Genomic DNA, 24,840 nt, shown 5'->3' with positions numbered 1-24,840 from the left:
TTTCTTTCCTTCCTTCCCCCTCTCCATTGCTGTTCTCTTCCCCTGCCCCAAATCCTCCATGCAGACTCAATCAGACTTCATGATGAGGGGTGCACATTAATGAGCTGGGTTGATGCCCCTGCTTTAGGATGTCACTACCCAGCTCAGGATAATGCCCACCACAGACCTCCCAGTAGCTCCATATCCTCCTGGCCATGTATCAACATTCCTTTCTTGAATCAACCTGAGCAGACCCTCAGCTTGCAGCACAGAAAATTACTTTTCTGGACAAAATAGAAAAATAAAGAAATGTAAAATGTGGCAAGACTACATGGAAGCATCTTAAATGCATATTACTGAGTGAAAGAAGCCAATCTGAAAAGACTACATAGTATATGATTCCAACTATATGACATTCTGGAAAAGGTAAAAGTATGGATACAGTAAAAAGATCAGTGGTTGCCAGGGTTGGGGCTGCTGGGTGGGCTAAATAGGTGGAAAACAAAGGATTTTTAGGGCAATGAAGTTAGTGTGTATGATACTATAATAGTGGACATGTCATTATACTTTTGTCCTGAGCCATAGAATGTACAACACCAAGACTGAACTCAAATGTAAACTATAAACTTTGGGTGAGGATGATGTGTCAATGTAGGCTCATCAGCTGTAACCAATGTATCACTCTGGGGGGTGATGTTTGTATTAGGGAGGTTATACCTATGTGGGGGACAGGAGGTATGAAGGCAATTTCTGTACTTGCCTCTTAATTTTACTGTGAACATAAAACTACTATTTAAAAAGTCTTTTTAAAATGTAAAAAGCAGAGACTTGAAGAGTCAAATCAAACATCAGAGGAGAAAAACAAAGGCAAAATCAGGAAAAAACATAGTCAATCATTAGCAGAGAGGCTGAAAAGACACGCTTCAATTGCCTTAAAAATTTATAAAACCTAGGTCTCCTTAAAAATAGTTTTGCAAAGTACATTGAGAATTCCATGCAGTAATATGAAACATAAGTCCCACTGCTGCCACTGAACATGCTTCAGCTGGCTAAACCGAAGGAGCTTGACATTAACCCAAGGCTCTGCAAAACTCAACAAGAGAGTGCAATGGAGACGCAGTTGCAAAGCTGCCCCAGATGTGTACATTTTCTGCTCCATTAAAATGGCTTGGAGGAGAGGCAAAGTACATTTGGCCCACAGAAAAAGAGAGTCAGGGGAGGGGTAAGACAGGACAGTCAGCCTCTCCACAGGCCTCTGTCCCCCTCCAGACTTTCATTCCCTCCAATCCTTCCCCACAAGGCTTCTAGAGCAAACTGTCTAAAATTCAAATATAATCACAAGCCTTCCAGGGCTCCCCAGAGCCAAACGGCTTTGCCATTGTTCTCCGTTTTTTCAACTCTGCCATGGATTTAATAACACCCACTTCAAGGATTTGGTGTGAAGTAACTGAGATCATGTATACACAGTACCTGGAATGCATGATTTATAAGCTTTAGAGGAAAAGTAGGTATTACAATTATCATCACTGAAACCAGGTCATATGAGTAGAGACAGGTGAAGGAAATGAAGATGTTTGTGCAGAAGACAAACAAGGAGCTGGGAGACAGGATTCCAAAGTTTACCATGTCTGAAGGGCAGGTGTGAGAGTCTTGGTGAACCTAGTATGGCTGCTACAAGGTTAAAGATTCTACCAACGTGCAAGTAGGAAAGACCTTTCTGATATTTGGTAATGTCTAAAAGTTAAGGGGAGGTAGTAAGCTTCCTGGCATTAGAATTGTATAAAAGGTGTTCTAGATGCCCATTTTTTGGCAGAAATATTGAAGAGGGGATTCAACAATGATTTGGTTAAATTTGAAGTTTTTAATTGCCTCTTTAAGTCTGAAGTCTGTACTTAAACTATCTTTGCTCACCAGTCAATAAATCATCAATATCTTGAGTTTCTGGTATGTGTAAAGCCCAGGGCTATGGTTTCGAGGTCAAAGTACTTACTCAGTTTTCGGTAGGGTGGAAGAGGCACAGCATGGCACATAGTAGGTTTTCCATTAAGCTGTATCCATAGACTGAATGTGTGAGTCACACAGGACGCAGAAACTGATGTTCTGGTGCTGTTCAAGGGTAGCTCTTTGAGCATCCCGTGCCAGTCATGACTACTCCAGAATCTATTCTGTGGATCTATGAAAAATGCATTTGAGTCTATGTTTACTCTGTCGGCATCCATGTCCATTGTCTGTTCTTTTCTTCTTTCTGGGTTCTCAGAAAATGGAACTGCCTCCTTATAAGAATGATTTACTCTGACATGGGTAGGGACTTTGTTTGAACCTGAGGGTGAGGTGATATTTAATATGTTCATGAATGTGTCTGTCTTACAAGTGGTAGAATCAGTGTTCTGCCCTCCGATCACTGGGAACGGGAAAGGCAGAGTTGGGATTCAGTTTCAACTCTTAAAAAGAGAAACTGGCTGCGCAGAAGCTCTTTAGTTTAATTAGATCCTATTTGTCAATTTTGGCTTTTGTTGCCATTGTTTTTGGTGTTTTAGTCATGAAGTCTTTGCCCAAGCCTATGTTCTGAAAGGTATTGCCTAGGTTTTATTCTAGGGTTTTTATGGTTTTAGGTCTTACATTTAAGTCTTTAATCCATCTTGAGTTAATTTTTGTATAAGGTGTAAAGAAGGGGTCCAGTTTCAGTTTTCTGCATATGGCTAGCCAGTTTTCCCAACACCATTTATTGAATAGGGAATCCTTTCCCCATTGCTTGCTTTTGTGACGTTTGTCAAAGATCAGAAGGTTGTAGATGTGTAGCCTTATTTCTGAGACCTCTGTTCTGTTCCGTTGGTCTATATATCTGTTTTGGTACCAGTATCATGCTGTTCTGATTACTGTAGCCTTGTAGTATAGTTTGAAGTCAGGTAGTGTGATGCCTCCAGCTTTTTTTTTTTTTTTTGCCTAGGATTGTCTTGGCTATATGGGCTCTTTTTTGGTTCCAATTAAATTTAGAGTAGTTTTTTCTAATTCTGTGAAGAAAGTCAATGGTAGCTTGATGTGGATAGCATTGAATCTATAAATTACTTTGGGCAGCATGGCCATTTTCACCATATTGATTCTTTCTATCCATGGGCATGGAATGTTTTTTTACATTTGTTTGTGTCCTATTTTCACTCCTAAGTGGGAGTTGAACAATGAGAACACATGGACACAGGGAGGGGAACATCACACGACACGGCCTGTTGGGGAGGGGTGGGAGGGGACTAAGGGAGGGATAGCATTAGGAGAAATACCTAATGTCGATGACGGGTTGATGGGTTCAGCAAATCACCATGGACATGTATACCTATGTAACAGACCTGCACGTTCTCTATGTGAATCCCAGAACTTAAAATATAATAATAAAAAAAGAGGAACAAGCTTTCAAGAAAAAACGTGCAAGAGGTTTGTTATTCATGCTATCTTTATGTCCTTCCTTAATACATTTGTTTTATAAACATTTACTCCCCAGCCCTGTGCTAGGTACCTGGCATGCTGAAGTTACCCAGCCTTTGTCTCCCCTCAAAGAGCTCTTATTCTAGTGAGGGAAGATAAAACGTGCTGGGACAAAACATTGTAGTGGAAAGAGATGGACTATGCTTGAGAAGCGTGGGTGGTTAGGGAAGCTTCACAAAGGTGATGACATTTGAGCTGATTTTCGGGGTAAGTTGAGTTCACCATGCACTCAGGAAGGAAGAACTTCCCAGGATGAAGACAGAGCAAGCACAAAAGCTTGAGATTTGCTAAAACATGCTATCTTGGGAAATGTCTGGGGTCTGGAGTGTACTGTGTCTGGGAAGGTAGTAAGAGATGAGCTTGGTAATGTTTTGGGGTCACCCCCATTTAGATGCAGAGAAGAGGTTGGCCATGGGCTACTTGAAATTATTTTGGGAACACAATCCGGAGCTTCCAGGACTTTTGTTAAATACGACCAGCTCTGCATGATCCATCTTGTGAATTATCAGAAGTCTTGCTGCACATTACTTCCCCTTGACCACCATAGGAATGTATTCTTAAAATAAAAACTCATTGAAGATCAGTCCAAAGAAATCATAATCATGAAAGTAAATGTGCTGGAACAACTCAGAGTGGCTCTTCTTTTTTTCACAAGCATGCAGGGCAAGATAAGACCAACAGCTGCGAACAAGCGGTGGTAATTTTTGGCTGGTACCACATAACCAGTGGGTTGGTCAAAAAAAATTTGGACTGACCTACACATTGGATATGAGAACCATATGTTGATGGGATCCACTTGTATAACGCACTCCCTGTATCACAGTGAAATAAATATGTGCTTCATTGTTAGTACAGCTGATGTGAAATGTGAACATGGTGCTTTGATTTTATAATGTTTAATGTTTTCTGATTATAAAGTAATAAAACATTGTGGAAAACTGTTATACACACACAATTAATACAAGGAAAAACAAAATCATCTGCCACTACTAAGAAACTAAGAAAATCACTATTAATATCTTGGTGCACTTACTTTGTTTTTTCTTACAGCTAGTTTATTAAAATGGACTTTAAAACAATACAGTATAACATTTAATTGAGTCCAACACCTCCACTAAGCGTTCCTCTAGGAGAATGCTTTTCTCATTTTACTGCCATTACTTGCTTATACTTCTTTAATATTCCTAGACTAGATTCTAAGGGTTTTGGGGATGGGAAGATATGTTATTCTTACAGTTACCTAATTTTGGCACTGGAACCCAAAACTGAGATTCAAGTTCTGGTACACTGACTTTGCAAGTCCCAGGAATCCAGGTGTTTATCTTTTCATCTCTACCACTAGCACCTGGCCCAGAATCTGGCAGATGGCATAAACTCAGTGAATATTGGTTTGCTTTGAATAAACGAATGAATGAAATGGATGGATGGATGGATGGATGGATGGATGAATGGATGGGTGAATGTGGATTTTTATTTATCCTTCTTCACCCAAAATTCATTAATTCCCTGCCAAGTGCCAGGTCTGGCTAGGCAACAGAAATATCACTAGCTATATGTGATACGAAACCACTCCCTCAGAGGCGTCTCTGTGAAGGTGTTGAACTCCGCTGATGTGGGCGGGATAGGGTTCCTATGAGTACAGAGCCCTTTGCTGGTGCTCATGGCTTGTCTGGGGGAACCCAAGACCCTCCAGGCTCTCTTTGGCAAGAGACAGAGCACAGACCATGGAGCACTATTCCTGTACTCCTCAAAGTGCTCCAGAAGTGACTAGCCTTGGGCCTGTCTTCCCCAGGGCGCCCCTCCACTACCTCCGGGATTCCAACTTGTCCAAGCTCAGTGGTAAGCGTCCTGTGGAGAGGGTACCTCAATGGAGAAAGACTATAGAGGGTAGGGGCGCCACTGCTCCCTCAGATGAGAGCAGCTCTTCACAAACCTTCCACCACCCCAGCCAGCTGGCACAACTGGAAATCCCAGATAAGCCCCGGTTCTGGTCAGAACTGGTTTGGCAGCTCTGGGGGAATTTTTCTTTCTGACTGACCCTTCTCACTGCAGGAGCTGGCAGTTTTGCAAAACAAAACAAACAAACAAACAAAAAGAAGGGAAGCAAAGAAAAGGCGGGGCCAAACTAAGGAGTTGGGAAAGAGGGGGTGGGGGAGGGTGCAGGTAGAGTGGCTAAATTTAAAACACTCCAAACTTCTGCTGGCTTCCAAGTTTACACTTTGAGATTCAAACAAGATTGTCTCCACCCCCATCCCGCATTCATTCTCTCACACACTTCTCTCCTTGGCAATGCAGTTTTGTTGCAATGCAATTTGACAGCGCGATCGTTGAAGCAATATAATCCTGCCCGCAGCGCACCTTTTAATCAATGCATTTTTTCCTGCAATGCTCTTGTTATTGTTATTATTGCAACTGAATCTCTGAACCCTTTTCCCTCCCCATTCTAATCGCGCTCCGGCTGTGATTGCTCGGGTCTGACTTTGCAAGTGGCAGTGCGCTTCCAAACCCCCCTCATCCGCCCCTCGTCCCCCTTTCCCCCCTCCCTCTCTTTTCCGCGCCCAGGCGAGAGCAGCCGATTGGCAGAGCGGTGCTTTCAGGAACAATAACAGTGGGGGGAGCCTGAGTCCCGGGGAGCCGCCCCCTCCCCCGCCAGCACCGCAGCTCGCGCCCCCCCGCCGGATCCCCACCTCCGCGCCCGCCCCGCGGGCTGAACGGCCCGACCGGGGCCCGCCCCCGGCGCCCATCATGTACGCCTTTGTGCGGTTCCTGGAGGACAACGTCTGCTACGCGCTGCCCGTGTCGTGCGTGCGCGACTTCAGCCCCCGCTCGCGGCTGGATTTTGACAACCAGAAGGTGTACGCCGTGTACCGGGGCCCAGAGGAACTGGGCGCCGGGCCCGAGAGCCCCCCGCGCGCCCCCCACGACTGGGGCGCGCTGTTGCTCCACAAGGCCCAGATCCTGGCGCTGGCAGGTGAGCGAGTGAGCGAGCGAGCGGGAGGGGAGGGACGGTGGGATCCGGGCGGGGGCCGGGACCCCGGGAGGGGCCGGGGGCCGGGGGCAGGGGGCCGGGACGCAGGAGACTGGGGAGCCACTACTGGCTCCTTCCTGCCTCCTTTTCCCGTCCTCTGGGCTTTTCATTTGGGAACGGGGTGTCTCTTAGAGGCCAGGCCAGTTAAAAAGACCGGATGGTCCCCTTTGTCTTCCCCGCTTCCCCGGCGCTCCCGCGCTGTCAGTCTGTCTTCATCTCTTCATCCGTGTCTGTCCTCTTTCTGATTCTTTGTGTTTTCTTCGCTCCTTCACTTTCCCTTTTTCTCCTACTGGTTTGTACTGTCATTTCTCTCTCTCTCACCTTCTCTTTACCTCTCTCCCAGTTCCTTCCCTCTCTGTTCTTTTCTGTCTCCTTAAGTTTCTCAAGCTGTCTGTCTCTCTCCCTTTAAGGCTGTTGGTACCTCCTTGGAGTGAGGAGCAAGAAGGATATTGTCAGATCTTCTAGGTGAGAGTCCCTCCTCACAGAGGGAAGCTATGACATCCTTGTCCCATCTGGGCCGACATTGGACAGCATGAGGAGGCCTTGAACCTCAGTGCAATGGGCGCCACACTACACTCTCCTGCCCCTCCCTGGCCAGGTGGCAGAGGTAAGGAGGTAGAGGCCCTAAGGCTTTCCTCAGCCTCCACTCTCCTTTCTGAATTTCCCAGAAGGCCACCTGAGTGAGAGAGCTGAGGGCCAGGAGAGAGTTTCTGGGTCACAATAACTCTGGACCTCTCATCTCTGCTCTGCCAGGACCGGGAGAGATGGGCTAAGGCAGCTGGTCTCGTCTCCATTTGATAGATGAGGATACTGAGGTTCAGTGGGTGATAGGGCAAGAAACCAGCCCTTTATCTTCCTATGCTGAAGTTCTTCCTGCCATGCTGAGATATCTTTTCCTTTGTAAAGAGAAGACAGCTGGCCCCCTTTCCCAGCTAGTTCCAGGAAGATTGAGTTTAGACAAGCAAGGAAGAGGGAAGTATCATCTCTGTTTTGGGGAGCAGTCTTTTTAGCTGCTGCTGGCAAGGAGAATGAACCTTAAAGTGGGCAAATAGTCACCCTGCCCTCCACCGGAAGGAACACCAAGGGTTAGGAACTGAATGAAGATATTAGTATTTTGTAATTCTGAGACCTTCTCTATTTTTTTTTCAAGTTTCTTTGCTTCCTCACATTTAGCCTAAAAGATGAACCCAACATCCTCTCAATCCATAGTGACTTGCCCAGGGTCTCATGGTAAGTTAGTTCAGCCTCTTGAGTCTGGTTCCTTTCCACCACCTCATGTTGTCTCTGGAAAATAGGTTTGCAGAGCTGAAGAGTGGAAGAACTGGAAAGTGACCAGCAGCACTGGGACCCTTTTTGATGGGCTCTATCCATACCACCTCCCTCAGAAGCCCTGGCACACAGGCGTGTGGGCCCACCTACTGCCTAAGGCCAGAGAAACTGAGAGAGAGGAAGCAGGTTTTAGAAAACGGAACCATTCATAGCTGATTGGATTTTATTTTGTTTGCTTCCTTGCCTTTAATTACCTGAGGGAAGGGATTAGGACTTTATTTCCCAAGAGGATAGGCTTGAGGAAGTTATAACTAGGTTGTAACCTTAGCTTCCCTTTTGCTAAAAGAAAAAGCATGCATGCATGCTTCTTGATGATTGTATTGTACTCCTAGATCTGGAAGGGTCCTAGGAGAGTAGAAGTGGTATGTGTCAAAAAGAGTTAGTGGTATGTGTCTTAGTGTGTAATGGCTGTTTTCCTCTCTTGGAGATTGTTGTATTCATCTACTCATTCATTCAGCAAACATACATATACCCTGTGCTTGACTCTTCAGCTACTGCAGAGAGGCCACTTAGGCAGATGGCAGCTCCCACCAATCTCATGAATTTTGAACCTGTAGACTGTTCATTCTACAAGTTAGAATGTTGATAAATCTGTGAGGTTATTTTAAAAACGAAGCAACCCAGGCATCATCTGGAAACTGGCAGAGTAGCTTCAAAGAAGTGTACCAGTTTGAATGAGTTGGAGAACACTTTCCCTTATCTCTCTTCAGTTTCTATCTTGGGAGGTGAAAGGGGAAAAAAAGACAATTTGAAGTTGGCCAAACCACATTTTGAATTTCAGTCTCCTGGGTAATTTTTACATTGGAGCCACTGCTCTGGATAGAGACCTGACTAAAGGGCCAGAGTGTTGGGCAATTCATTTATCCTGGAATAACTCTGATGTGTCTTCAAACCCCTTCTTGACTTAAACTTGGTGGCTCTGAGAATTGCTTGCAGTGACTTCAAAGAGCTCATCTGGCTTCTCCTATATGTAAATACCACTGTGCTGTGGTACCAGGTGTGAGGAGGAAACCTCTCAAGTGGGAAGCAGAGGTGGCCTTATGTTTGTGGATTAGCTATTAATTGATTAATTAATCTCTCTGACACCAATAGAATGGTTTCAGAGGTAGTTTCAGCACAGCTTTCTGGCTTTTGGTGAGAAGTACATTGCTATACTGAGTGTTGGCCCAACCCAACCCAGAGCTGTCTTGAAGTATACTTCTTATATTCAGGAAATGTCAAAGCCGACTGCTGTGGGATTTTACATCTTACTGCCCATAGTAGTTGGTGTATACCACTACTTATCAAATTACAGTCCCATTCAAGGAAAAACAAAAAAAACCCTTCTTTCCTGACAGTCTTGCTATGTGCTTGTGTATTATCTCTGTTGGTCCTCTAAGTGACATTTTGGTAGGTATTGCTGTGGTTAATATTTCCATTTCATAGATGAAGACACCGAAGCTCAGAGACTTGCCTACAACCACACAGCTAATACATGGCAAGGCTGGAATTGGAATACAGGTCTTCCGGTGCCAGGCCCCCACTTGGCAGTCCCCTTTGTAAAGTAGCTGATGTTCCCAACAGCTACAGAGCATGATTTGGAAGGAGTGAAAGGAAGTGGAAAAACTGTCCATGAAGCTTACAGCTCAAGGCAAGTTTTCAAGCCAGAGTATAATTTTAGTTTCTGAGTTTTCAAGCCCATTCTGCTCTTTCTCCATTACCAGCCTCCCTCTTACAGAGCACACATAGCTGTCCTCCTCCCTGCCTATCTCTTCAGTTGGTATTTGCTTGAATAAATCTTCGCCAAGGCTCTCCCTCTTGGAGGGTCCACAGAACTTAAGGTTTGACTTACTTTGACCTGTGGTCTCTCCTTACTCTCATTTATTTGCCAAGCAGGTTGTGAAAGTGAGAACTACTCATTTGGAGAGCTCACCATCATGTAAGTGCAATCCAGCCTGCTACTGGGGCTCATAGTGTTGAATTTTATGTTTCTAAAGGGGCCCAAACTGGTTTCTCTGTGCCTAGAGTCCTAAAATTCTAAGTTGGTCTGCCTAGGCATCTGTGCTCTGTTACTGTTGTTTGAGTGTGCTAAATTTTTTTGTTGTTAGATGCCTCCTTACTGTATGCCAGGCCCAGTGCTGTATTAAGTGAAATATATCAATGTACCTATGCATCTCAGGTACTGTGATTGAAATGATAGCAAGACCGAGGGTTGGCAGGCATTGACTTTTCATGTTCTGCTATGTAGGATTTCTGTGGGCGAGAGAGTGATGAAAAATGAGTATCATCCTCAGGGAGTATATAATTTGGGGGCCTGAAAGTAAATGCTAAATAAAGGTGGAAACCAGGCACTGGGGGAGCACAGAAAATGGACCACTTCAAGGTGGGCTTTGCAGTTTATCTTTTAAGTTTTTCCTTCTCCAGCTCCACCATCACTGCCTGCATTCAGGCCTGCATCAGCTCTTACTTATCTAAACCAGTGAAGCAGTCTTCTAATTGATTACCCTGTCTCTGATCTCTTTTCTCAATTGCTTTTAGAATAATCTTCTAAAACATAGTCTTAGTTGACTGCTCTCATTAGAACCTTCTGTAGCTCCCTATTGCCTACTGAATAAAGTTTTAGTTTCTTAACCTGGCATTCATAGCCCTCCTTAGACCAGCTCTATCCTCAGGCCCACCTTCCTTCTCCAGCCTCAGTCTCTCTTCCCGTTTCCCTGAGACCTATGCTATTTCTTACTCTTCTGTGAACACACCCTCTTGCATGCCTTTGAGCTAGCCAGGATGGATTAATCATTGTCTGATACGAGGCCTCTGCCCACAAAAAACTCACCTTCTGGTGGGGAAGATAGACATGTGACAGAAGTTTGTGGTCCAGCCCCCTCATCCCGTGATAAAGGAGTGGACAAAGTGCATTGGGAGCACCTTGCCTCAGTGGCATTCCCTATTCCTCCCTCTGCCCCCAAGAGAGACTCTCTCCCTCCTCAGAACTCTCTTTTCACTTTGCTTTTGCCTTGCTTATGGATTGTAGCATTTTATATCTTGTTTTTATTAGTCATGAATGTGCCTCTCTAACTGCCTGACAGAGATCTCCTCTAGGACAAGGTGCTGGCTTCCTTGTGCCTGCATCCATAGTCTACACTGATATGCCCATGTTTAACTCATGAACTTTGGGAAGACAGGTGCATTTTTGTGGTTGAGGAGAGGGAAGTCGGGGAGATAAGAACCTCTGCAGCAGCAACTTGTTTTTCAGAACAGAAACCTGCAGTGGGATTTTAAGGTTTCATTCAACTTTGTTCATCTGGAAAAAGTCAACATTCTTTATATCACTCCCTCAACTAGCTAGAAGAAACCCCACACTTGGGGGAAATAGCTTCCAAAGCCACGTTCTTATTGCTTTGGTAATTTTAGCTCATTCAGGGCTCAGGTCCCAGCTTGGCATTGTTAGTCCAAATAGATCATTTGCTCCAGAAATGCTTTGGAACTTCTACAAAGTTAGCAATGAAGCAGAGGACTAGCCGATTTCATATGCAAAGATTGTTGCATGTCATCAGTGGGAAACTGCCAACAAAAGGATTTATTTTCTTTAAAAAAAGTGAGTGAAAACTTTTAATTTAGGTTTTGACATGTTTTGCTGATATACATTGGAGCAAAGATTGGAACTTGCCTGCTGTCATCTGTTGCAGATTCTACTGGAATGTTAACCATTGAGGGTTCAATCTAATGTGATTTCTCATGCTCAACAGCCACATATTTGTTACAACTGTGTGCTACAGAGTGCTTCAGAGTTATGGTTCACAAGCTGAAAGAAAAAATTGTCCCAGGCAAGTTGCTTTTTATGTGGCTTTGTTATTCAAGAGCATACTAGCTTTTATTTTATAAAGCATACCCAGTGGAGTTCAGATTGGGGTCTTTGACACCAAAACCAATTCTCTTTCTAGTGTGCCTACCTGCTTTGTCTTGTAAGCTCCTTAGGGACAGAAGTTGTGTGTACTTCTCCTACCAGAAGAACATTCGTAATCTGGAGAGGTTTTCTTTGGTTGAATTAAGTTCTACAAGTATTGAGTTATACTAGATGGTCAGCCTTATACTCCAGGGAGATGCAGGAAGAGGAATAGGCATTGTTTTTGCCTACCAAATATATGATAAATACCCACCCAGTTCCAGGTTCAGTGTACATATTCTACATCCTTGTGAGATAGAGATTTTTGTTTTACCTAAGAAAAGAGAGCTGTTCAAACAGTTGTTTAGTGAACACTGTAGGTGCCAGGCAGTGGGCCAAGTCTTCTTACATGGACTGGACTTGTGGATAAATATGAATCAGCTCAGTCCAAAGTTCTGAGACCTAAACTAACGTGGTGGTGGTCATGGTGAATCTGAGATGTTTTAAGGAAGGAGAATTCATGGGATTTGGTAACTGACTGGTTGTAATGATGCATGTGGTGATGATGTGATCTGGGCCTCCCTGTCTGGAGGAGAAGTATAGCTGGTTGAAAGGGGAAATGATGAGTTTACCTTGAGACCTGTTGAATCTTAAGGGCCCATGGAACATCTGGGTGGATATGTTAGTAGAGCAGGTAGGCATATGGTCTGAGGTTCAGAAGGGCATTCCAGGCCAAAGATCCCAATCTGGAAGTCATGAACAATGGGAGGTTTGAAGTTACAGTGGGAGAGAGAGCAGAGTGAGAGAAGTGTGCAAAGCAGAATATCAGCTTTTAACGGCACAGTTAAGAGCCTGAAAAAAGGTGACTGGGAAGGAACAGCTTCCCAGTCTAACAGATGGACTTAGAATCAGGGAATAACCAGCAGAGATAGGTGTCCTGGAAACCAAATCGGAAGAGAGGTCTTTGGATCCTAGAACTAGGCTTGTTTTGGTTTCTTTTAACTACATAGCAGCTACCCTTTCCTTTGCACTTACTGGTCAGACATAGGATAGGACAGCTAAATATATAAGCAGGAAAAGAAAAGATTTGCATGGGATGATATTTTGGTAGTTTTCATCTTCTGAGTTTTACACCACAGAGGAAGGATCAGACTTGTTCTCGAAAGCAGAGTTAGGGTCAGAGAATGGAATTCGCAGGCGTTGGTGGGAACAATATAACAGGAGAGAGAGCAGACAAATAATGGAAAGGGCTCCAGCATGGTGCTTGAGCTCCCTGTCACTGGAGGTGGCAAGGAGGTTGGGGATATTTTAGAATGGAGTCCTGCACTGTGGGAAAGTTTGTTAGATGACTTCTGTATCATTTCCTTAACTACTGAAAAGGAAATTTTAGCTGAAAGAGGACAAGCTTTGAAGTTACATAGTCTGGGTTCAGATTATGACTCTGCTTCTTAGAAGCTGTGTGACCTTGGGGAGATTACTTTACTTCTCTGAGTTCCAGGTGCTCATCGATAGCATGGAGATAGTAATTGCCTACTGTGTTATTAGCAAGATAATATGGAAAAATGCCTAGCATATAGTAGATTCTCATTGAATATAAACAGCTGTTAGGAACTGCAGTGGACTAATAGGTGCTGAGAGAAGAACAGTGACTTGCTTAGTTATGGGTATTGCCCATTTTGGAAATGAGCGACTTAAAGGAACAAGCACATGTAAGGAGCATACAAGTTTAAAATTTAACTTGTGTGTGCATTTTAAATTCTCCTGGGACTTGATCTAAGCATGAAAGGCTTACTATTAATATTTTCCTCCATGTTTTGTTTCTCTGTGACCCTGTGCTGGGGGGCATATATTGCACTGGCAACAGCAGCCCTGGTGAGGCACACGGAGACAACTAGGCAAATGACCCCGTAGAATGAACTTCCTAGTTTCATTTGTGCCCAGTCCTGTGCCAAGGCCAGTGAGGTGGTAGGAGTGAGAGCAAGGAGCTCTACTGAAGCCTGGCCAGCAATTCCTTCTCTTCCTGTTTAGACAGCCTCAGCAGAGCATTTCTTCAAACATGCCCACCTGGAGGAATCTTCCAGCTCATCTACTGTTACCCTACATGACACAGCTGAGAAAGAGACCTGAAAGTCCCTGTGGCTGGCCAGCAGTCACATAGCTAGGTGGATCTGTTTAGATTTTCTAGCATACTCTTCAAGTTTTATAGAAAAAATCAACAGAGAAGACTAATGGCCTAACAAGTTAATGAAAGAGCCAGGCCTTGATTTGGTGTTTCCTGATGTCTTTCTGCTACATCACAACAGGGAACTTTCATTTTTATTTATTTATTTATTTATTTATTTTTGTAGTCTTGGCTGGGTACAATCCTCAAAACTTGAGAATTTTGTCTGCCTTGGATTTTATAAAAACAAACATCATCGGCCAGAGAATGCCATGTGCTTGTATTTTCTGTGGCATATCTGTTTTTAATGCAAACGTAAAACTTCACAGGATTTTTGTATAGATGAAAAACTTGACATTTATATATAGATATTTATAAGACCTTTATAAAGCATTTTATGTGTAGCTTTTTAGAATATCATCCTGGCTAACAAACTCTTACCAAATTAGGCTCTCTGACGCTGGTTAATTTTCATTTTCCAGCCTGATTGTATGTCAAATGGAAGTTAAGACAGAGTTTAGTTTCTCCCATTTTAATAATACTGTAAATTCTTCAGGGGCAAATTCACTTTTGAAGACAGACTTGCAATTGGGTTTCCTATCACCCGCTTGCATTTTCTAAAACACCATTTGCCTATCGCCACTATGCTTCCTTTATTCCCAGTAGTAAGTTTAATGGAATGTTTCTTCTCCCTCCTCAGATTAATAATACCAACTTCTGCTATATTATTGAATAGTTTTTACCGTATTTTTTGATAAGCCTTATAGTTCAGAAGTTTGGCATCAGGTCATATAGTGTTTACTTCAATTTGGGAATTCATCACAGTATTCTCCTAGGGTCAGAGAATGGAATTCTGTAGGCAGGATCTTGGGAGAAAGGCAGGCTCTTTAGGAAGTTAAATTGACACACTCATCATTTTATATGTTGTGCCTTTTAGTCCACTTGAGTAAGTTATAGCAACTTCATCATTTTTCTCTTGTTCCTGAAGGATAATTAGGTGATAGGAACAGGGCCTGGGTATTAAACAGACTTGATTTGAAATGCTAGCTCTGCCATTTATGTCTTAGAAAAGCCACCTTGCTTCTTTGAGCCTCAGTTTCTGCTTCAGTAGAATTATTGTAGGGATTAAATATAGTGAGTTTGTAAGGATTGTTGCCAAGGGCCTGGTACATAGTAGGTGCCCACTCAATATTTGTTGAATGGATGAATGCAATTAGCTGACATGTAGTAGCTAGAAAGGAGGAGGAAAAGGATAATGCCCAAATCTTTGGTGGTTTTCTTGCCCTGGACATAAAAGAGCCCAGAAGTCAAGATTGGTGATGATTTTCTCTTCAGAGGCTGCACATTTATTTTTGTTTAAGAGCTCTTGCACAAACTGGCTGAGTAGAGAGCTTTCTTCTTCGTTCCTAGTCAACTGCTGGTTTTTTCTGTGGTTTCTTGGAATTCAAAGCCAGAAGCATATCCCAAAGTCACATTAAAATGCCACATGATCCACACCACCATTCACCTACATTCATGTGACCAGTCAAGAGTTATAGCTTCTTGTCGCCCTGTGTTCTGTCTCCTCCTCATGTCTCATTCATCTTGCTTGCCACTGTCACATTAATCTTCCTAAAACATCTCTTTCATCATGTCTCAGTCTGTGTCAGATACCTGCCGTGGTTCTCTTCGCCATGGGACAAAAGCCAAACAGGTAATACACAAGGGTAGAGTAATAGCTGCTGTTTATTGAACGATATGACAAGAAAGGCACTGTGCTTGGTGCTTTTATATGCACTATCTCTTTGGAAAACAGTTTATTATCCCCACTTCTTTACTGCTAATGAAACTGAGTCTCGGACAGGTTAACTAGCTTGCCCAAGTTCCCACAGTTAGTATGTAGCAAAGCCAGAATTCCAAATCAAGACCACCTGATTCAGAAGACTGCATTGTTTTGCTAGATATTAGGCCTCCCTCTCCCAACTGTTTCTTCCATTTGTTATGATGATGCTGAATGTTCAGTAATCTTCTATGGATATGAGGTATCTATACCTTCAACTCAGGATTAGGATTAGGAAGGCGTAGAGATCAGATATTTGCCCTAAATAAGCCAATATCTCTCAGGAAGTCTGACTTTGCATTTTGGTTGGGTTCTTGTCATATCTGGGTTGTAAGGACCAAAAACACAAGGACTACTTAGCATAGTGCTGAAACCAAAGCAGGAGCTTAGTAAATGTTCACTGCCTGCAGAAAAGAATGAGCAGAGAGGCCTTGGGTCTTCCTGAACCCTCACCCTGGGAGCATGGGTCCAGGAAGAGACTGATAACTATTAGAATGGAGCCAGGAGGTGGTTAACTCTCAGAGGAGCCTCAAAATCCCCTTGGCCAAGCATCAAGGTAGCCAGGATCCAGGTCAGGAGGCATGTGAGTCAAGGTGCTATCTGCTTCGGCCCCTTTCCTGAACTCATTCCTGATACTTCAGAGCTTCCTGGACTGTTCAGCCTACCTTTTCAAATAACCCATTCAAGCCCTGAGGGTTGGCCACAACCTGTTTCTATTGTGCCTGGTGATGGTTAATGCTTTCTGGAGACATACAGAGGACAGAGGAAGCGGTGTGGCAAGAAAGCAGGAATAAAGTGGTCTTCTGCTTTGAGCTTAAGCTGGGGAAATTGGATGTCCTCAACTGAGGTATCATTCACTTGTTCATTCAGTATTTATTCTGGCTCTACCATATTCCTGGAATGTGTTTAAAGGGGATAAAGTATAGGCTTAGAAGGAATGTAGATCTGTAGCACATCTTGACTCTGTACCTTCCCAGCTGTGTGACTTTAGGAAGAGAGATTTATTTATTTGAGCCTCATTTCTTTTTTGGAAAAAAAAAGAAGTGTGGCTTATAATACCTACTTGCAGGGTTGTTGTGAGGTATGATAATTTATATGAAGTTCTTTGTAGAGGTATCTGACATGCAGTAAACATTCCACAAGTGGTCACCTAATTTTGTATTGAAGTATATTTCATTTGATGTGAATTTCACCATTTTAACCATTTTAAAGTGTGTGCACGTGAGTGTTTTTTAGTATATTCACAATGTTCTGTAACCATCACCACTGCTTAATTCCAGAACATTTTTATAACCCAAAAAGAAAAGAAATCCATGTTCCCCACTGAGCAGTCACTCTTTATTGCCCCTTTCCCCCGCTCTTGGTAACAACTGAACTACTTTTGGTCTCTATGGACATTTCATATAAATGAAATCAGTACATGGCCTTTGTGCCTGGCTTCTTTCACTTTGCATATTTTCAAGATTCATCCATGTTGTAGCATGAGTCAGTACATCATTTCTTTTTATGGTTGAATAATACTTTGTTGTATGGGTATACCACATTTTGTTATCCATTCATAAGTTGATGGACAGTTGGGGGTTTTTCCACCTTTTGGCTGTTAATGAATAATGCTGCTATGAACATTCATATGTGAGTTTTTGTTTAGGTATATGTTTTCATTTGTCTGGCATATACACCTAGGAGTGGAATTGCTGGGTTATGGTAATTAGCTTTCTGAGGAACTGCCATGCTGTTCTCCACTGTGGCTGCCCATTCTACATTCCCCAACAGGAATATGTGAGAGTTCCAGTATCTTTACATTCTTTATAACACTTGTTATTTTCTTTTTATTTTTGATTAGAGCCATCCTAATGAGTATAAAGTGGTATCTCATTGTAGTTTGGATTTGCATTTCCCTAATGACTGATAATATTGAGCTCCTTTCATATGCTTATTGGTGTAGCCTCTTTTTATTATTCTTTCATTAAACATTTTTGTTTGATGAGTCTCTATTGTGTGGATAGTTCTATGATATAGGCCCTGCCCTGAGGTTACTCATATGCCAGTGGGTAAGATCTTTAAGCAGATAATTGCAAATACTAAGATAATAGACTACAAAGAAGGTTTGTAGGATGTGTAGATGTGTAAGGCATCTTTGAGGAGGACGAAGGAGATGAGTGGAGGCTAAGCAGAGTTTGTCAAGCACACCAGGAAGGAGAAGGGCATTCTAATTAGATGAAGAGCTTAGAGCCTTGGGTATAGCTTGTGGGGGGATGAGGACTCCTGTCATCAGATGGGGAGTGTCACCCGTCTCAGGCAGCTAAGCAGGTCTCTACCTCCAGAAGAAAGCCTGCCCCAAGCCAGCAGAAGCCAGCAGGCAATCCTTGCTGAGCTCTGTCATCCACTGTGCCTTTGTCTGCACAGGGCTCTGTTGTTTTCAAGGAACGTTTGCTGAGCTGATTTGATCCTCACTTGAGGTAGATTTTGTATCTCCATTTCTACAGAGAAAAAATGATGCTCAGTGAGGTAGCAGCTTGCCTGACATCTCACACCTACAAAGTGACAGAACTGGACTTGGAATCCAGGTTGTCTGACTCCTACTTTATTCCACATCTGTACACGGAGCCTCAGCTCTTCTCAACTTGGCATTCAAGGCCACTTATTCTCTAGTTTCAACTACCTTTTCTTCCCTTCTCACCTCTCCCTCCTGCCTGTAACTGAACTATCTTTTATAACTATTTCAGTCTAAATATTTCCCAGCCTTCCCCTTTTGGCTTCTATTCTTTACCCCCCTTTTGTAGTCTAGATTCTTACTGTCCTTTAAATGGCTATCCTTTTATAAGCACCAGCTGTTGAAGTACCATTCACTCTGCTCAAGTTTTTAACACACAAAAATGGTCACCTTCACAATGTTCTGGCAATGTGAATAGGAATTATTTACTTCAATTTATAGATGAGGAAATAGTCTCAGAGAAGTAAATTAACTTACTCAAGATCACCTAGCAGTAAGGAGTCTTGCTAAAATGCCACCTCCTTTCAAAAGCCTTCCAGGGTTATACTGACCTAAGTGATCTCCCTTGCTTCTAAAATCCTTTAGCAGTTACTTCTCCCTTATTCAAATTCAGCATTTGAGATCTTGGGTTATCTTTTCTTGTGTTTTTATCTTATATCCCCAACTGGATATTTGTTCATCTGTGTCCCCAGGGCCCAGTTTAGATCCCACAGAGTAAATTCTCAGTAAATGTTAAGCTGAGACATAGAAGGCAAAGCTCTGGATCTGGATTATATGGTCTGAGTTCTCCTACATTCATGTTATGACACTAATTTCTGTGACCTTGTGCAACAGTGAGCTCTCCAGGATGGGGGCCCTGTTCATCCTGCCCCTCCTTTATTCCTGGGCCTGAGAGTTGCATGGATGGCTGCACAGACTTCACTGTTTAGAACCTCATTTTTCGCATCTGCATTTTGAAAGGTAGAATTGGATGATCTGAGGATCATTCTCCATCCAGATGTTAACCTAGTTTTGTGAGTCCGAACGATTGCTTTTCTCCACACCAATGTGATCTTGAGCTACAGAGTTTCAGCCCAGGGAGGCATAACATAGCTTCTCATTTCTAGTTTGGTGGCTGCATGTCAAACTTTGCCCTTGACCTTGTCAAACTGAAGAGTAGCCCAGGAGCTTGGCCCCAACACATTCATAAATCCTAATACCACCCTCTCATCCTCTCTCTTTCTCTCTTTTTATCTGTTGTACGCACACACATACACACATACACACACACACACACACACACACACCATTGGAAGATAATTTCATCTGAAGTACTTTTTTTAGGTTTTACATTTTAACAGCCTTTTGACTTAGAAGTCAGCAATGATTTGTAGGTGGGAAAGTGTTGCTCTTTTAGAAAAACCAGAGTCCCTATTGTTGTTCATGCCTAACCCATTGGATGTATTTTATAGGCACAAAGAGTATAAGAAAGAGCCATTGTTGTGAAAATAGAAACCCAAGGATTGCTCCTCTGCTCAGTGGAAAAGGCCATTTTCATCAGTAGGGGCTTGTTAACAAAGACCACCTCTTTTTTTTTTTCTGAGCAGTTCATTTATCATCCTTACCCTACTTAAATCATTTATTTAGCTTTTTTTTTTTTTTTAATTAAATCTCGATTCACTTTATGCTTAAGAGAAGAAAATGATTCAGAACACGTTGATAGTACCAATTAAATTGTGCCATCCATTGAATGCCCAGTGTGTAGCAGGCACTGTTCAGTGAGTTACGTGACTTACTACTTTCATCCTCACAACCTCCATTATGAGGAAAGACCTGAGCTCAGAGAGATTGAGGCCCTTATCCACCTCATCCCGTCATAGAAAAGCTGAGGTTCACACTTAAGTCTCTGATACTGAACTCCCACCTCTGACCAGCTGGGCCTTCATCCCTAAGACCATTTGGGAAGATTCAGCATTTGAGTACATTCTGGAATAGTTATGTGCTTATAAGCTGCCTTCTCAGCTTTACTAACAAGTCGTGAGGAGAGAAGCCTGGCCTGGGAACAGTGTAAGAGCATGTTTAACACATGCAAATACACACACACACACACACACACACACACACCCTTTGGAGATTGGATTTAACTAATTACCTGGCCATATGCTACATCCAGCATTGGGCAACATGCTACAAAATGCATTTAGAGCATAGCAGTTGGGAACCTTGGAGGACTGTGAGAAACAGCAGTCTCTAAAGTGTCAGTTTAAGCCCTGCACACAAAGTATTTTACTACAAGGAGACAGTTTCAGAGAAGATTCAGATTTTTACCTCTGGAGCCCTCTTGTTCGAACTTTTATTTTTGGACATATCCAATGAGAGACAAGTCTGAAAAGTCCAGTTTGAAATCTGTGCAGAAAAAACAAAAAACAGGTTATCTGGGGTTGAGCTTAAAGAATGAGAAAATGAGGAGAAATAATATCCTTTTGTATTTGTGTAGTGCTTTGCATTTAGTAGGTGTTGTGAGCACATGTAAACAGCGGGCGAGGTGCCAGAGGCCTCTTTCCCACTCCTGGCTCTTCTTTTCCTCAGACTCATGTGGTGGGCAAGCCTCTTCCATCCTCTGGGTTTGAATTTCCTCGTGTAACATGAGAGAGTTGGACGACTTGTACACTGAGGTCCCCACAGCCATGCTTAGATTCAATACCAGTAAAAAGGGGATAAATGCTATTCTCCCCCATCTGCCTGACCTCAGCCTGCCTTGTGTCAGGGCTATGAAGATATCCCTTCTCTTCTAGCACAGGCCTTACATCCCTATCAGCTATAATCCCTCTCATACCTATTGGTACTTGAACTGACAGAAACCCTCCAAGTTCTCCTGGGAAGACACTTGGCTTAGAAAGATCTCAGTTGAGTTGAGGGATTCATGTGCCATTTTAGTTTAGACCAGATAGCAATCTAAGGGCTGTTCCAATTCAAGAGTTTAGAATTCCATAAAAGGGTCCCCTTTAGGATATACTTGAAAAACCCCTAAGCAAATTCACTGAGTGCCGTTTCAACACTTTGTATGGCAGTGCTTTTAGCAAACACCCTTGATCCTAGAGTTTGATCTGCACTGATATTAGGATCCCTGCATGCAAAAGGAAACCAGCCTTGAGTTTGTTTACTTTTCCTTTTTGACTGGCCTGGCCTCAATTAGTTTCTAGCATTTGAGGTTTTGGGCATTTTGAACTCATAATGATTCATTTTAACTCATGATGAACCTTGTTCTCTTGATATGCATTTTAGAAGACAAATCTGACCTTGAAAACAGTGTGATGCAGAAGAAAATAAAAATCCCCAAACTTTCTCTTAATCATGTAGAAGAAGATGGAGAGGTTAAAGATTATGGGGAAGAAGATGTACAGCTTAGACACATCAAGGTAACAAAATCTTTTCTTTCTTTGGAAGCATGTAGGAGAATTTTCAGATATCTCATAGCTAAAGAATTTCAGTCTGGCTTCCTCTCCCCATGTAAATGTCCCCTGGTATCACAGGCCATGATTTTTTCAGGGTAGGGGAAGCATGGGACAACTAGTGCGTATTTGCCTTCCTGGCCAACTTTCCAGAGAGCCCTGATTCATGCTGTGCCACCAAGCACAGTCCTGTTTGCATAGTCTATGCAGTGTGATCGCTGTTGGAGGTTTGGAACGATGTGTTTCTCCTTGGCCCACAGCTCTGGAGAGGTCACTGCTGAGCTCCAAGAACATTACGCAGCTGTTCTTGGGCAGAAGTTTAGAGCCAGTCACTATCAGATTGCCCCCAAACACCTAAGGCTGGACTCATTGGAAAGTACACAAAGTTCACAGAAGGGATTTGTGAGACCCTGGGTTAGATGAAAATTCATGAGGTTGCATTTTCTTGGTGTGTGCCCCAGTTGGTCTCCTCCAGCCTTCACTTTGGAAACTGCTGAAAATCTTGTTTGGCAAGCTAGCTGTTTTTTTCTGTGCAGCAGATACCTGAGAGGAAGGGAGAAGGAAGATAAGGAAATGGGCTGTCTTCTGCATTGACCATGGTCTGATTTTGGACACAAGGTCAAGGGTGTTCCCAAGGAACATAGATGAGTTCAGTTCACAGCATTCACTGTATTCCTGCTATAGGCCTGGCCCCGTGCTGGTACCTAGAGCCATTAGCCAGACATAGTCTCTGCCTCCAGTGGTCTCACATTATAGTGACGCAGACATATCGTAGTGATCACTTTAGACAAATGATAGATTCATCTACACTAGTAGCACCTTATCCCAGCAGATAAAACAACTTAAGATTTTGTCATGTAACACAATATCAGAGTCATGGTTCCATTGGGCTGGGTTTGGTTTGGTTTTCCTTAAATTTCCTGAAACTTTGTGAGAAGTGCCTAGAATCTCATGTCCTCAGTTGTCTGCACTTCCTACCAGTGCCCCAGTCAGGAAAGCTCCTAACCCTCCCACCCTGAGTGAAGAATTCAGTTAGTTGATCCTGTAACTCTCACTGCCCCTCAGTGGAAGCTATGACTACTTGAGTTAGATTTTCCTCAAGCTCGGGAACCCCAAGCCCTGGGGGATCCTAGATGATTCTCTTGTAAATGAACTGTCCTCTCTCTATCCTCTGTCTTGCTGAGGGGGAGGCTGGCAGATGTGGGGGAAGGAGGCTTGTGCTGGAAGTGAGATTCCAAATTCTGGTTTTGGCTCTGTCTGTATCTCACCGGGTGACCCTAAGTGTAGTCCTTCCCTTCTCTGACCCTCAGTGTTCTCATCTGTAATATGAGGAAGTTAAACCGAAAGTACCTTTCAATACTAGAATTCTTTGAACTTTTCAGTTGAGCAAACATTTTTCAAGCCCCTACTGAGAGCCAGTTCTAAGTGAGTAGGCAGAGGAGAAACAGAAAATAAGACATGTTTTCTGCCCTAGATTAGAGTAGATTAGAGTTTTTAACACCCTTTCCATTTAAAGGTTTCTTTATGGAAAGTTTGCACAGTGAATTGCCTTTAGGAGAAGAATTTTATGTTTTTGTTGTTGAAGAAATTTGTGACTCCTCTGGGACCACTTGGCCTGACCTGATTTCTCCTTGATTCTCCACAAATAAACATTGAGCACCCTCATGAGCAAGTTACGGCCTAGGAATTGTGGGTGGGCTGGGGTCTCGGGTGTTGGGAAGGGTGGTCATGGTATACGCATCCAGGAGGCAGAGTGGTAAAAAGGAAAAAGTGCAGGCCTGGGAAACCAGTGTCCTGGTTCTGCCACCTGCTGACTGTATGACTTTGAGCAAGCCCCTTCCCCACTCGGAACCTCTGTTTCCCCATTTATAAAATGAAGGGCTTTGACTAAGTGTTTGCACAGGTTTCTCCAAGCACTGATATTCTGTGATTCTGTGATTTTAGGACTATCTGGGGAAATATTGAGCTGCAGTCCAAGAAAGTCCCAGCTGCCCTTGCCTGAACTGATTCTCGTTGTCCTACACAGAGACCTGAGGGGCGGAAGCCGAGCGAAGTGGCGCACAAGAGCATCGAGGCAGTGGTGGCTCGGCTAGAGAAGCAGAACGGCCTGAGCCTGGGCCATAACACGTGTCCGGAAGAGGTCTTCGTGGAGGCTTCACCAGGCACAGAGGACATGGACAGTCTAGAAGATGCCGTGGTGCCCCGGGCTCTGTATGAGGAGCTGCTGCGCAACTACCAGCAGCAACAGGAGGAGATGCGCCACCTCCAGCAGGAGCTGGAGCGGACTCGGAGGCAGCTGGTGCAGCAGGCCAAGAAGCTCAAGGAGTACGGGGCACTTGTGTCCGAAATGAAGGAGCTCCGTGACCTTAACCGGAGGCTCCAGGACGTGCTGCTCCTGCGGCTTGGCAGCGGTGAGTGCCCCAGCAGGCCACCTACCACTCTACCTGGGCGGAGCACTTCTTGCAGATCCTCTTCCAGGAGGGAAAAGGGGAGAGGCAGGCCAAGTGCCCCTGAGGCTAGGGAAGGACAGGCACTTGGCTTTTCAGTAACCTCAAGAAAGAGTCACTCCCCACTCATAGTGAATCTGATAGGAGCTTATGTTTGCAGCAGGCTCGGCTATGGGAACATTGTCAAACGTGGCTCAGAGAATAAGAGCTGACAAAATATTTATCACTGCTTACTCATTTATGCATTCACTTAGCAAGGGGCAGTACCAGGGATTGTAGGGAACCTCTCCAGGGAGGTTTCAGGATAGTGAAAAGAAGTAGACATGATCCTAACAACATGTATTAGTTTAAGTCAGAAAGTGATAAATGCCAGAGGAGGATGCTGAAAAAATAATATGAAAAAGTTCAGGGGTTGGAGAGGTTATTTGTAGCTGAGGGTATAGAGAGACTTCAGTAAGGTACTGGGCTTTGAAGGGTGGGCAGTGTTTCAAGGCACAAGAGGAGGTTGAGCAGACTCTTGAGCATGGGAAAATAAATACCTGGAGCACACTGAGAGGATTAATGCAAGTGTGCTTTGAGGACACAAGATGGAAGGCCTTGAAAACTTTACCAGCCTGGGATGTCTGGACTTATTTTGGTAGGAATGGAAAGAATTAGAAAGCTTTTGAGCAGGGAGGCACGTGACCTTAGGAAGATGAATATAAAGACGTATAAAACTCCTTTGGTTTGCTCATAGAACTTAATAGGCTCTTATATTGCACCCTATTTTAACTAATGAAGTTTTTAGGTTTTCTGATCTAAAGTGGTTTAGAGGCA

General features: G+C 43.5%; 2 protein-coding genes across 5 annotated transcripts in view; both read left to right on the top strand.

Moving 5' to 3' along the window:
* AGBL4 (ATP/GTP binding protein like 4) overlaps nucleotides 1-24,840 on the top strand; it is a 545,910-nt gene that overhangs the window by 261,880 nt on the left and 259,190 nt on the right. The gene's annotated exons all lie outside the window — the stretch shown is intronic.
* The window catches only part of BEND5 (BEN domain containing 5), a 48,268-nt gene continuing 28,990 nt past the window's right edge, over nucleotides 5,563-24,840 (top strand). Inside the window, exons 1-3 of one of the 2 annotated variants that reach the window (XM_032247525.1) lie at nucleotides 5,563-6,427; nucleotides 21,411-21,544; nucleotides 23,604-23,988. In XM_032247525.1, coding sequence (XP_032103416.1) covers nucleotides 6,202-6,427; nucleotides 21,411-21,544; nucleotides 23,604-23,988 — 745 coding nt within the window. In that variant the 5' untranslated portion in view covers nucleotides 5,563-6,201. Of the gene's footprint in view, nucleotides 6,428-21,410; nucleotides 21,545-23,521; nucleotides 23,989-24,840 lie in introns of both variants that reach the window. The other variant, XM_032247526.1, reaches the window with a different exon arrangement.

The sequence above is a fragment of the Sapajus apella genome, unplaced genomic scaffold (genome assembly GCF_009761245.1).
Source record: "Sapajus apella isolate SASKATOON/1434 unplaced genomic scaffold, GSC_monkey_1.0 scaffold62, whole genome shotgun sequence".
NCBI classification, from domain to species: Eukaryota; Metazoa; Chordata; class Mammalia; order Primates; family Cebidae; genus Sapajus; species Sapajus apella.
This window is presented reverse-complemented; position numbering and strand designations above follow the sequence as displayed.